Source organism: Python bivittatus, unplaced genomic scaffold, assembly GCF_059951505.1.
Source record: "Python bivittatus isolate LINGU-HERP-01145 unplaced genomic scaffold, Pbiv_v1 ctg000480_np1212, whole genome shotgun sequence".
NCBI lineage: Eukaryota > Metazoa > Chordata > Lepidosauria > Squamata > Pythonidae > Python > Python bivittatus.
In genome coordinates this window covers 10,651,910-10,666,517 of record NW_028277075.1, presented here as the reverse complement: position 1 = coordinate 10,666,517, position 14,608 = coordinate 10,651,910, and the positions used below count along the sequence as shown (strand labels likewise).

Sequence of the window (14,608 nt, the reverse complement as noted above, 5' to 3'; positions counted from 1 at the left end):
TTCTTGGCACTAATATGGAGGCTTATTACTGCGTTCTCCTGGGACATTTTTCAGCTTCCCATCAAGTTTATCAATCTGGAATTTCCTAGCGGATTCTCACTGAAGTATTTGCTTTGCTTCTTTGAGATCAGTCAAGATCACCTGCTGTGATGTAAACTTTTAACATCTCTAAAAGTTAACTCAGCTGATTAATATCAACAACACTGTAACTATTGTGAGTTCATTGCAAAACAATAGGGAAATATTGGTGTGCTGAAGAAAATCCTGAAATTTACAGAAACATAAGAATTCTCAAGGAAAGAAAAAGAAATGGGACGATGTTTCCTTTCCTCAATGCCTCAGTAAGCATACTCTGGGCAAAGGCAACATTTTGGGGCTGTTGGAAACACTGAGCTATCACAAAAAGGCTATTCTGGAAGGACTTGCTGACATCAGTCAATTGACATGGTACATGGAAAAAGTCCCGTTTTCCAAAAGACAGAATGGTGAGGGTATTGTTAGCTTTCCAGCTTATATTTTTTTCTGAGCATGCATGCATACTTCTAAACAAAACACTGGGTTAAATCTATTCACCATTTTTATTTACTAAGAATGCCTGTGGGAACTATTGTAAAAAAAAAAAGTAATGCTAGTAGCTGGCATTTTGCTTTACAGCATGTCAGCTTCCCATTTATTTAGAATTTAATGAGAAGACTAAACAAAATAAGGCCAGGTAGAACAAGGAACATGGTGGATGTTCACATTCCAATACAATACAATTATAATTTTGTAAAGAATGAAGAAAACCTCCAGTACTGTGAAGATTAATTTGATTTCTATATTTAATTTCAGTCAGATTACATTTTCATTAAATGATAATAGAGTATAAATAAAAAAGCCATCAGAGTCAGTGACTGGGGTGGCATATAAATCTGCAAACTATATGTATATATGTATGTTTATTGGATGTAAGGCTGGAACAATGACATCCTTCTTCTGGGGTTGGAGGGCTGATAAATTTGAATAAATAAATTCTGAAAGTGTTTTTGTTTGTTACAGACAGACAACACTGTTGGTTTACATCATGTCATTTGTGGGCCTGATTGTTTATACTTTTACCCTGGATCTAGGCCATATCTGGGTGGTCTTCGTGACTGCAGGTGTGCTAGGGTAAGTTCACTTCTCCCCTCTTGGGTTACTTTTCTCTGTGAAAGTGTTTTGCTATTGTCTCTGCCACTGAGATAGTCTCCACTGGCTCTGCAGTATATAAGAAGGGAAGGATAGCTAGTAATGAGTGACGGATCCTCTTTCATTGAGATATACACTGTAGCCCTTGCAGGTTTTCTTCTTTCTGATGAGAATTCTAGGAAATGTAGTCCTCAAGCCTCTGAGAAACAAAGCGTTGAAGGGAAGCAAGCGGTGTTGGGCTTTTAAGACCTGGGAAAAATGAACTTGGAGTAGCATTGTCTCTTTAAAACACCAAGAGCATAACGTTGCATAAGTGCTGAAGCTGAAGTGTTTCCTGCATCTATTCTGACAGCTTTTTCATGACGGGTTACCTACCTCTGGGCTTTGAATTTGCAGCAGAATTAACATATCCAGAATCCGAAGGAACATCATCAGGCCTTCTTAATGTTTCTGCACAGGTTAGTTCAAAAAATGTAGCAAAGAGACATTTCTAGGACTGTTTTGTTGGCCTCATGGGATAAACCAGATAGGAATCACAACCAGATGAGCTAATTCTACTTTATTGTAAAGCTACATTGATAGAACCTTGCAAGTCTGAAGTCTGCGGCATCTCTTGGCCCAGGAATATAGCACCACGTGTTGATAAATCAAACTGTTCCATAATGTTCTGTCATCCAGCATAGTCTCCCTAAACCAGACTACTACTGTTTTCCAAACAAGTTTCTAGGTGACACAAACTTTACTTCTTTTCCTTACAATAATGTAATTAAATATGTGTTATGAATTTTACTAAACATAATTCTATAGCAGTTTTCAAAATACAAAGTATTCTAATAATTCTGACCTCATTTATAGTTAGGCACTAATAGTCACGGGGGCTGAGATAGGGAGTTGACAGTGGTTTTTTTGTTGCTATTAAGAACATGAGAGATAGGCAAAATAATTTAGGATTGGTGAACAACTGTAGCTTTGTTTAATCCTTCTTTTATAACTCTTTTATCTTGTGCTAGGTTTTTGGAATAATTTTTACCATTAGCCAAGGACAGATCATTGATAACTTTGGGACTAAAGCGGGGAACCTCTTCCTTTGCATCTTCCTGTTCATTGGCACTATTATCACTGGTAACTATACTCTTCAAATGTTTTGATACCTATTTCTGCAGAGTTTGTGGGTCACTTTTGTCTATAAACCTAACATAGTCAGCAACTACAGTAGTAGTGAGCTGCTAGTGTGCCTAGAGGAAACAGGCCTCTTCCAAAATTTGCCTGGTTTACAAGGCATCGGATCAGAGGTCAGGAACAAAGTTGATATCCCTTCTGCCATTGCTTAACTGAAAACCTGTTGCCCACAAGGGCTCTAGTTGCAATCCCTTCCGGAAGAAATCACCAGCTAAAGGGCTGAGTGAAGTATATTTCAATGCTTTATCCACTCGTGGTCATATAAGAGGGTTAAAAGAACTCCTGCTTAAGAAGGGATTGCTGTAGGAGATTTGGCAACTGTCTTCTTACTTTGGTCACTGTCACACACACACACGCACATACAGAGTAACACATTCAATTTGAAGTCGCCCTTGAAGAGTAGATGCTGGTGCAAAATATAGATGATAGACTAGCTTCTAGTGCAAACTAGTGTACATTTAGAACATATTATACCATTTCTTTTTCATTTGCAATGCTTCCAGTTCAAAAGTACTAGTTATTATGGACAAATCCTTTAAATAGTTTGTGTAAAAGGTATATGAAAAATCACCTCCCCCTGCTTGAACTTGCTTGTGTACTGTTTTCAGCATCTTGAGACCCTACCTTGAATTCTGGCATCTTTTGTGATGCAATTAGTCAGAATATAAACAGGATTTCTAGGTTTGGGCAGCCATATTCTGAAGCCTCTCCTGGAATGGAGTCACTAGGAATGTGCAAAAACTAATAACATTCTGTTCCTCTGAAGCATACTGATCCAACTGCTGTGGGAGTGCAATTTTGTAGAAGTAATTCCTCTAAACCAGAAGTGGTTCAAATATTAGATTTTATACATCCCTAGGTAATATCCAACATTTTAACACTTATAACTGCAATTAAAACCTTTACTCCACTGTGTTTTTATATGTTTTAACCTACAACAGCAGCATATTTTTAACAGATTCAGGTTTTAATACCTTTTTTATACTTTCATTTTGATGAACTGTTTTGTGTTACCTGCATACTCCTCGAGGGGCAGATCTTAGTTGCCAAAGCTATAACTTTTCTAAATAAATTGAAATCATTATTTATTTCTCCTTCATGATGTCCAATACCAATTCTTTTGTTCTACATACTTCCTTATACTCCTATACGCCTATTCTATGGCCTACCTATTGAGTTTTAAACTCCAAATTGTCTTCCTGTTATGCTTCAGCTTTCATCAAACCCGATCTCCGAAGACAACAGGCCAATCTGGATAATGAACAAACTGTGAGTAAAATAAATATAAACTGTAGTTTATGTCAGCTGTCTCCAGTGATAATGTTGTTTTCATGATGAGTAATTGGGGTATCTCAGGAATATAGGAAGTATACTACTTGAGGAAGTATCTCAGATGTCTCAAATGTGCCAAGTGTGGATTATGAAGTTGAGAGTCGCTCTGTTTGCTCTAACAGTTAGCAGATCATAGCTTGTGTTCAGCTTTCCCTAGTGTCCAGCTATGAGGCCCAAGCAAATGCAGATAACTCTTCAGCGTGATGGCATGCATGCATCCATAACTTGCATACTGATACATATTTCATATAACAAATATATGAAAACATATATGTGAAGGAAGAATAAATGGGTCGGGGGAAGGGGTAGACTAAGGAAATTGCAGTTGGAAGGAGTTCATAAGATTCTTAAAAAGAAAGAACTGAATTTTTTTAGAGGAAAAAGGCAGTGTATAAAGCAGAGTATGGATGTAATGAGACAAGGAAGGCTTGCAAGGATAAAGAATTATGGAGCAGTATAGTGAATGGTATTGGTATAATACGATTTAGCTATATTTCCTTTTATTTTTCTTCTCTCATGTTTTAATTTCTTTGGCTTAGTATTTCTTATTCCTTTTCTGCACTTTACATAATGTTGTTTATCCCAAAAGGGAATGACACAATGGGCATGTATGTATGAAAGCATGGACTTTTTTAGAAGTACAGTCCTGTACTAAAAAAGAGTTACCCACCCCAGGTTTTAATGGACATGGAGATACAGTTGAGGAAAGGCAAGAAGAAAGGAACTGGATGGAAAGGCTATAAAAGCTAAAAAGCAAAGGAGAAAGTAATAAATACTCAAATAAATGATGCCAGATTGAGGTGGAAAGAAGAAGAATGGGAAAAAAGGCATAAATTGGCCATAGCCTCTGTCCCTGGGCTATGAAATTTGGGATGTTAAGCCCATACTTCAGTGATTGAAGAGAGAAGCTTGGTCATGCCTGGATTCCTCAGTTATAACAGTCAGTAAGAAAAATATCTATAGCCAACATTCCCATGGCAATAGTAGCCCTGTTGCCAGCCTACATTCTGCTGTCTCTGCAAATGTATTGATTCATTACTTATTAAGGTCATGGTATTAATCATGATTGGTTGTATATAGCTTTCTTCCCTGACAAGAAAGCTAGCACCTTTAGGAGTAGAAGGCCTTAGGACAACAGCCGTACCATTTTCCAGACACCCCCTCCTCCCATTCCAAGAGGCCTATTAGGCTTAGCAAGACATAGCATAAGAATTAGCCTTTGACTAGACACCTTGAGGGGAAGGAGAGATTCTTGTCTTGAAAGCCAGGGTCCTGAAGCTTTGTAGTGATGTGATAAAGACTTGCAATGTGAATTTATCTGCTGATATTTCCTTCTTTGAAAGAGTGATAAAAAAGGAGTTCCTTAGCCAGAAAAGCCATGTTGCTTTTATAGGAACAGAGGAATTTCAAGAATATTTATTAAGAAAGAATTTGTAGCTATTTCTGAAACAGGTTCTCTTCACTAATTGGCAAAAAAGTATTGTATGTTGTCAGTGACAACTGCTCAGTTCTCCAAAGTCTGTGAGGAAACAAGAAGGGATTGCTTAAATTGAACTACTGCTAGTTCAGTTTAGGATGATAGAGGACTGCAAGTGTTACCAGTCATAAGACACTGTACAGTTTTTGTGCTTTTTCTTTCTGTTTGAAGAAAGAGAGCAGTGGAAAACCCAAGAGTGTTACAAATAGAAAACAGCAACACCTGGATCTCCTGTAAAATTCTGTGAATGAAGTGGGGCACTTGTACAATAAAAACCTTTATTTGGAAACATCTTTAAATGTATTTAGTTAGTGGGTGGCACTCTTCAGATTTTTCTTTCTGTTCCATTCTGGGACTAGTGACCAGCTCTGTTTTAATCTGCTAACCAAGAAAGCATCTCTTCAAATAAAATGTTATTTTGGCATATATATAATTGATAAAAAACTTTAAAGAGAAATGAAAATTATGTTCTATCCTGTACCTAGGTCTTGGAACAGGAAAATATTACCCTTTTTAACTGTTGACCTTTCCTTTGCTTTTGTCTAGCTATGTCCATAATTTAGTAGACTTTTAAGTATAAATTGGTGATTCTTTACACAATGGGCATCACTTCACCTGTCTTCCCTCTTAATGATGTTTACATACACTGACAGCAATTATGCTAAATATTATTGATCCCTGCCAGTTTTAGGATTGTCTATCTTAAGGAAAGGCTATTGTAATCTGGTATGGAAGAGAGGGTAAACATGGATTTTAATTATTCTCTCCAAATAAATTCTTTATTTAAAAAAGGGCAGAAAGTGGCATCTCTTAGTTTTTCTGGTGGCAACTAGGACATTGTTGAAAACAGTCATGCCCCATTTGACAGGGACATAAGTAAGTGTGTGCTGTTGGACTGTGAGAAGGTTTACCCTAGGGTCAGCTATGTCATGCACATAGCTCTTATCTATATTTAGGATAACATTTCAAAAGGGATGATGGAAAATATGTAAGAATAATGGGGGAGATAGGTTACACAAGTCACATGAAAAAGTGAAAAACACATGTATGTTTTGCAGAGGATCTTGCTATGTTCAGTTTGAAAGTATAGTTTTCATACTGAAAATTTCAACCTGTGAGCATTCAGTGCAGTTCTAGTGAGAATGAAATATCTCCATATGAGGGAAGCAAGCTCAGAGGTTGCTGCCTTGGAAAAAGTAGGCTTAGAAAGCCAAAAATCATACCGTACAGTATTTTTAATGATCCATTCTAAGGCTGAATTGTTCTTTAGTTCCATTTTTATCTGGTTATGATAGGACAACTGTAGCTCCCCGCAGCACCATCTTTTTGTTCTGTCTGCCCATCCATGGGATTGTGACATGTGGCTGTTTTACAGAGACTTCAAAGCAGTAACGCTCAGCTAATGAATTATGGACCTAGTACCTTATCCCCATCATTTCCCATCCCTGCTCAATAATTCACAAACCAAAGGTAGGAGAATCATATTAACCTGCTTAGCCAACTGCTTATGTGAGGCTGCAGTAGTACCAACCCAGTGACAGACTCTAGAACAGTTATGGGGAAAGAGTACTAAATGTGGAGCAGTTAAGGTACATCTTGTGAAAATCATATTGACTGTTCACCAGGACTGGTAGAACAAACACTATGTTTTTAGAATGCTTTTTTATGCTTTTAATTCTTATTATGTTTGTACATCACCCAGAGTCACCCATTTTGTGAGATGGGCGGCTATATAAATTTGCTAAATAAACAAACAAATGATAGGAAGAAAAGAAGGGTATGGATTTGTATACAAATAATGTATCCTGAAACATTTTTCCCTTAAGAATTTCTTTCTGGAGTTAACTTTTTTTCATATACAGTACATTAAGAATTCATTTCTCTTTAGTATACACTAATATTCATTACCTGTACATTCTGTTCGCAAAAATGTGGAGGTAAATCGCACATTGATTCTTGAGGTATTTAAGCATATTTAGAGATTTTAAGAGTTGTTGTTTTTATAGGCATTTAATTTATAGTTGCCATTTGTCCTAATTTCACCAGGAAATTTCAGGAAAGCTTTCAACTAGTGGATATTCAGTGCAAATGAGATTCATTCAAAATGAGACTTTAGGGAAAGACCTACAGTATATTGAATGGATTTGGCTCCCAACGTAGTCTTAAACAAAGACTACAGACTATGTAGTCTTCCTATCTACAAAGGAAATATTAAATCCTTCGTATAAATCAGCCCCTGGATTGTTTTTTTTTTTTAAACTACTGCAGCTCACAAAGCATTCTAATCCTTTCTTCAAAGAGGCCTTCCTGATTCTGCTTAATACTTTGTACTTCTTGTGCTCTGGATATGCTTAATTTGGTTATATATTCCTCTTCCTCATATTTTGCTTTCCCTGGTCATATGTGTATTGCCATCTTTATTGCTCACCAATCTCAAGTGGCAGTTCCTTACAGCAAGGGGAAGAAATTAAGATGTAAGCCATTGCTAATACTGGCTTGAATTTCAAAGGAGTTAGCCAGAGTGTGGGGGTGGTGATGGAGAATCCTAGCTTGATTAATGTTTATTCTGTTTTTCAGGCTAACTTTAGATTGGTGAGTGGTCAAAACTTGAACTCTCATATATCTTCAGGGTTGTATTTCTTTTGTTGTAGAAGACGTACAGTGAACTTGAGGACATGTGGCATCGGCATTATTTTTAGTGCTGCTTCTTACAAAATAAAGCGTATGAATATGACTACTGTCTCAGGATGCAATCCTCACTAAAAGTCAAGATGTAAAGTTATTTAATAACTCTTGGCTTAATGTTCTCCTAGAATTCTAGTTTTTAAGTAATCATGGTTTCTGTTTTGAAAGTCAATATTTTTGAAGTGTAAAAAAGTATTTTCCCTGCCCTAAAGCTTGATTTTCCATGGTGAGGCCTAGATAGGAATCCCTTTAAGTATTTGCTTCTAGGAATAATAAAATATTGTCTAAAAAGCACTGTATGCCAGCGCCATAGATCAGTGGCTTAATGAGTGCTATTTTTCATGAATAAAGGTGTATATTATTTAGATATACACTTTTCTTTGACATAAAAGAAGCAGAGAGGCTATTCAGCAAAATGAAACCATCTTAAATTATGATATAAGCAAAAAGCATCAATGTGGTTTTAAACCTGCATCTAGTTAGCAAAATTGGGGGCAGCGATGGAGAGCTGGAGAATAGCAGCTCTACCAGAAAGTGGTAGAAAAGCATGTTAGCCTGTCGCCATGAGGTTTTTAGATGGTAGCAGTTTTTTCTGCAGCTATTCAAGCAAAGCTGCCAAATTCCACCATTAGTGTGATAGAGAAATGCAGTAATACCAAGTCCTAATTTGTGAGGCAGAGGGGATGTGTATTTGGTTTCTGCTTAACTAAACATGGATATACAGTGGTACCTCTAGTTACGAACGCCCCTACTTACAAATTTTTCGAGATACGATCAGCTCCGGCCCCAAAAATTTACCTTGACTTGCAAACTCGCCTCGACTTACAAACCAGATCCGCGGCCATTTTCCACCCGTTCCACATGGTCTGCGGCCATTTTCTGCCCGTTCCACATGGTCTGCGGCCATTTTCCGCCCGTTCCATGTGGTCCGTGGCCATTTTCCGCCCATGCCACGTGGTCTGCGGCCATTTTCCCACCCGTGCCACGTGGTCCGCAGCCATTTTCCACCCGTGCCACGTGGTCCACGGCCATTTCCCCACCCATGCCACGTGGTCCGCGCCCATTTTCCCGCCCGGTCCACGTGGTCCGTGGCCATTTTTCCACCCATGCCACGTGGTCCGCGGCCATTTTCCCGCCCATTCCACGTGGTCTGTGGCCATTTTTACACCCCTGACACATGGTCCGTGCCCATTTTCCCCTCATGCCACGTGGTCCACGGCCATTTTCCCACCCGTTCCATGTGGTCCGTGGCTGTTTTTCCGCCCTGCCGTGTGGTCCGTGGCCATTTTCCGCCCCTGACACGTCTGTGGCCATTTTTCCACCCATGCCACGTGGTCCGCGGCCATTTCCCCCCATGCCACGTGGTCCGTGGCCCTTTTCCCACCCGTTCCACGTGGTCTGCGGCCATTTTTCCGCCCTGCTGCCTGGTCCGCTGCCGTTTTTCCGCCCCTGACGCGTGGTCCGCGGACGCCGGAATGGATAAACGGTAATTACATTGAACCTTATGGGAAAATTTGCCTCGTGTTGCGACCAATTCGAGTTACAACCAGAGTCATGGAATGGATTAAATTCGTAACTCGAGGTTCCACTGTAGCTCTCTCATCTATAAATCTCACCAATTTCTGTATTTTGTATCACTTTAGCTAGAGGTGATAGGCAGCAAAGCAGCAGCTGAATCCCTGCATTCTTATTTGAGAGAAAGCCCATGATTTAGTGGAATTATTGACTAAATCTGTATGGTAAATGGTATGATAGCCTTAATTCAGTGTGAAAGTGAGCTGCTTATTCACTATACCCTCTGATCTCTCTAATTGTGCATCTTTTCTCTTTGAGTTCCAGAAATCAGTGGGAGTTGACTCAGACCAACACTGCACTGCTGTATGAGGAATCAGTTCATCAAAGGCTGTAAGCAGCTGAAAAGCTATTACTGTTCCTGCTACCACTGCCTTATGTTCTTATTTCTACTATCTCTACCTCCCATTACATATGGTTTGGCTTGAAAACAATCCACAAAATAGTTCATGTTGCTAATGAGAAATACAAAGATTTTGAATTATTCTCAGCTGAACAAGCTTTTCTGTCCTGTTGACTGGCAGATAATAGAAGACAGCAGTTGACTTGCCTTGGCACTTATAAACCACATGACTGGATCTAGTGTTGCTTCCATCATATTCAGCATGGACTAAGAAAGTTCATCCTTTTTGTGTGGCAGTAGACTTGCAGGTTTGGGCATGAAATGGATCTAAAGGAAGACCCTTGCTCCTTAGGGAGAACCAGAAACACTTGCTCTGTGAGCAGCCTGAATGGAAGTGCAACCATTGATTTGTGAATGAGGAAATTCGCTATCAATCATACCAAGAGCAAAGATGGCTTAGCTTCCTTTTCTTCAAAATATCTATTTGTACTGTAGAGTATTTTTGGTAACCCCAGTGCAGCAGGTATTTTTAATTAACTGATCACTGTTTTAAAATGGGAATTATCTTTTTTTAAAAAAATATGCTGGTGTTTTAGAAATATTATTGGGTAACTGATTGTTAAACAATATTTGAGAAATGCAGTCTGTCTTTTTTTCCCCAACATTATTGCTCTTCAGCACTGCAACATTGCTATGCCACAAGCTGCAGAAGCAGAAATTAAACAAGGGCTCCACATGGCTTTCATAACAGTCTTCCATAATATTTTTCTCATAACCAAGAAATCTCTAAATGTTTTCTCTCAAATTTGAACTAGTCAGTGTAGTATCCAACAATGTTAATTAAAAATTAACTAGTCAGCTTTGAGGGGTGGAGAAGTTTAATTATTGGTTTATTTTTCTCTGATATTGCTATACCACATTTCACTATCAAGGAAAGAGGAACTAGGCTAAGTAAATTGTAGATGACTAAGTGCCTCTTGTGTGGAGAAAGAGAAGCTTTAAAGAAAAAACTTTTTTTTTTAATAGCCCGTAAAAGAGTACAATAATGTTTTGCCAGTCTACTCTAGACAGGATGACACAACAATTCTATTTTATTGCAAGGAAAAAAAATCCACAAATCAGATGAGGCAACATGGAGGAGGACCTTACAATGCAACATTTCAGTTTCAGATAACTTTAATTGAAATATATCATTGAACTGCTGCATAATTTTGTGGGCAACATTTTGTAATTTTGAAATAGCTGTCTGAGTTGGCCTAGCAGCTATTCTCAGCCAGAATTTGGAGTGATTTGTGAAGAATTCCTAGCTTAAGGTGGTTCATTCCTAATCAAAACAAGAAGAGTTGTATAACTTCCATCCATCTGAAGAGGGTTCACAGTTCTTCAGTTTGTTTGTTCAGAGGTCTTGCTGAATATTGCCTTTTATCTACAGTAGCCAGTGCACTGAGACTTTAGAGAAGCGAGAATTCTCTGGGCTAGGAAGTGTAACACTTAGTTGGGAAACCACTTGTAGCTATAAAGAGGCAATATTGTGGGGACTCTTCAGTCAAGTGACATGAAAGTCTATCTTGAAGTAGCTTTTTCTGGCTCTAGAATAAATGCACAATAATTCATTCTTTAGCAGTTTTCAGTTTTACAAAGTGCTTTGTAATTGTACTTATTCACAACCATTTTCTGACTGAAGAAACCAATCCATTTGATTTGGTGTTTGATTTGGATAGGGAAATTCCAGATTACCACTTGGCATTTCAGCTGATGATCTTGGCCTAGTCAGTTTATTTACGTTGGCCTAATTTACCATGCAGGATTGTTATAAGGATAAAATGGGAACAACAATACGTAGGATACAAATGAAATAAAAAAAATAATGAGCATTCCCCCTTTGGGATTTTGCAGATTGCGTTCTTCAGAGCTTGTCTTCTGCCATTGAAAGGAATGTTGGCAAGAGTTATCTATTAATTTTCTATTAATAGAAAATTTTATTTATTTAAATTCTATTTATTCTAATCTATTAGTTTTCCTTAGTGTAGCTGTAGACAGATATTCTTAATGGAGTTAGCACTGGGCTTCCTCATTCATTGACATAAGAAATCATTATTCAGGTCTGACTCTTTCCCTGCTTTACGTATGCTGCCTCTATTTCTTTGTTTTCAAAGTCTGCTAGCTGCCAGTTTTTCTGACCAGTCACTATTGCATGACAATACTATGCCAAATGCAGCCATTTGTTTTAATATAATAAATGTAATAAATGCTTATTTTCCCAGCAAGCAAATAACTTACTCAGGTTCTTTACTGGCTTGGTAGTAGATAATACTGACCAAAAGTGACTTCTGTAGCAATATTTTTTGTGATTCCTTTCAACTTCCTATATAGAAAGGCAGAAAACATTTGAAAATAAAACACTGCAATGATGTCAGTATACTGGTGCTAAATAATCTGCAGAGTCCCAACTGAATTTATGGTATAGTGGTTCCAAGTTGTAGGTTGAGTAACACTGCATTATTTCAATTACTGTATTTTTCATAGTTGAATTTGTCTCAATTTTTTCTTCAGATAATTTGTATATATATTCTACTACAGAAAGTGACATATTTACTCTTGACTTTTTATTACTTCCTAAACATTAACAGTGTAGTCCTAGGTGGGTCAACTAAGAATTATTACAGTAAAAACAAAGTAGACAATATTTCCAAACATTTTAACAGAGCAATTCTGAGAGAATGCTGAATTTGTATACTACACTAAGCCAGCACACCAATCAAAACACATTGTGACTTAACATGGTGTGTGAATTCAGCAATGGATTTGAATTTATTGGACTCAGAGCCTTAGAAATATTAGTGGGTGTCCATAGGGGGATACATATGATGGCTCATGATGTAATTATGCAAATGCTGCAACTTATCTACTTGCAATAAATGTGACACAAATATGTAACTCTGTAATTTTAATGTCATAGCAGTTTGTTCTGGGTACCGCTGAATCTTAATGTACTGCAAGATATCTGCATTTGGTTGGCATGCTAGCTTCAGTTTAGTGTAATGCTTTTCAAATTTGGCAACTTAAGATGTGTGGACTTCAGCTCCCATAATTCCCCAGCCAGCATGAAGTCCACACATCTTAAATTTGCCAAGTTTGAAAACCACTGGTTTAGTGGGACATGGCAGAACTTGGCTTTTTTCCAGGCTTGTCTGCCACTTTCTATGCAGACATGAAGTTTTCACCTACATGTTTGTTTAATCAGTGACATGTGTTCCAAACTATAGTTAGCATTAACAATGGTAGAATAACCTGTTTCATGGAAATAAACGCTTCACAGTTTTTTCAGTCTGTGAAATAGAAGGCTAATCATTTATGTTTTGCTAAACCCCAGTTCAGTGTTAATCAGAGTGAAGTCAATGTCATAGTCTGGCCCATAGCCTAGAAATTACTACTGAGAAAAATGTTAAAGCACAACTATCTCTTGCAAGAGCATGTGAAATTCATTCTGCCTTTAGCACATACAACATGATTGCTTTGTTTATTTAGCTGTAAATAGATATCAAATCTAGGGAGTAATTAAGGTCAACAGTGTAATACAGGGCAGCTGGCCAGATTTTTTTTTTCATTTTTTTGGGGTGGGGAGGTGTTATCAATTGGTATCTGACAACAAAATCCAGAGGCCTTAGTTTAGACTCCTAATTGCACTGTATTTTCAGTAATAATGAATCTTTCTTCAAACAACATGTGGCCAATCAGATTGGAAAAGAGTGCCTTAGTTGCTATGGGCGCTTCTCTTCTGATGGTAGACTCCTAGCTTAGTTTAGGTGTTAATCATATATTTTTCTTTTTAGTCTGTGAAATTTCTGAGGCTAAAGATTCTTGATACATTTTCCAGCTGCATTTGTTAGGCATCAAGCTCCTAATGACAGTGAAGAAGGTAAACACTGCCTACCTTCTGACTACCCAGATATACAAATTATACTTCAGTTTTGGAAATAGCTAAGAAGTGATAAGGTTTTTTTCCCAACAGAGTGTGTCCTATAGAGTGGGAGGGCTGACATGGCTAAGAAGCTTGCAGGAAGAAATTGAAGAGGAAAAATTGCTAGCAAGCAAAGATGGACTAAAGCAGTCTTTGACTGCTGAAGAGAAGCAAGTTCCGGGGTATTCAAGACCGCCAAAGACTTAGCATAGGGACTGCTATTCAAGGAGGGTGATGCAGTATGGAATCTGGCTATTCCGGATAGATATCCAGGGGTAGAAGTGGAACCAAAGACACAAGAAATGGGATCCAGGTTTTGCTAACCATGAGATTGTCAGCTAAGTATAATTTAAGCCTCTGATTAACTCTTTGGGGAATTTAGTAACAGTTTAGGGAAGGCACACAAATATTTTAGCAGAGCAGTATAATTGCTGGCAGAGTGATGATTAACTTCCAGTTGTAGAGCAGTTGGATCAGAAAATAATGTATTACACTCAAATCTCCTTTGGGGCAAATGCCAGGAACAGAGAGAGAAACTGTTGTCTTTTCATCCTTGTTATGCTAAAAATTAAAAAATCTAAGTTTCACAAGAAAGTTCTTGTATGCTGTATTTTGTATAATCAATCCTGAGAACTCATGACACCCTTGTATGAAATGCTTGAATGCTTATTTTGAGTCCTTCCGATTATATATGCATTTAGGATTGCCAGAGAGAATTACAGGAGCAGGTAAAAACAATTATCAACTGGTTTTATATTGGCCATAAGTAGAGGTAACCCTAAATACATTATTTGAACCGTGTTGTTTTTGTTAACAGCTATCTGTGGGAATGGAATTTTTGCTCAGAGCACCAGAGGGTGACTCCCTGATGCCGTCCAAACAAAAATTCAGC

The 14,608-nt window shown here is 38.0% G+C and overlaps 1 protein-coding gene across 4 annotated transcripts in view; it reads left to right on the top strand.

Annotated features, from left to right (window-relative positions):
* Positions 1 to 14,439, top strand: part of FLVCR2 (FLVCR choline and putative heme transporter 2) — a 51,142-nt gene extending 36,703 nt beyond the window's left edge. The window contains exons 6-11 of one of the 4 annotated variants that reach the window (XM_088145311.1): positions 1,039 to 1,149; positions 1,520 to 1,625; positions 2,178 to 2,289; positions 3,560 to 3,615; positions 6,531 to 6,625; positions 9,674 to 14,439. In XM_088145311.1, coding sequence (XP_088001437.1) covers positions 1,039 to 1,149; positions 1,520 to 1,625; positions 2,178 to 2,289; positions 3,560 to 3,615; positions 6,531 to 6,611 — 466 coding nt within the window. In that variant the 3' untranslated portion in view covers positions 6,612 to 6,625; positions 9,674 to 14,439. The remainder of the gene's footprint in view (positions 1 to 1,038; positions 1,150 to 1,519; positions 1,626 to 2,177; positions 2,290 to 3,559; positions 3,616 to 6,530; positions 6,626 to 9,673) is intronic. The other 3 variants (XM_015889500.3, XM_025172062.2, XM_007436487.4) reach the window with 3 other exon arrangements.
* Positions 14,440 to 14,608: the final 169 nt, after the last annotated feature.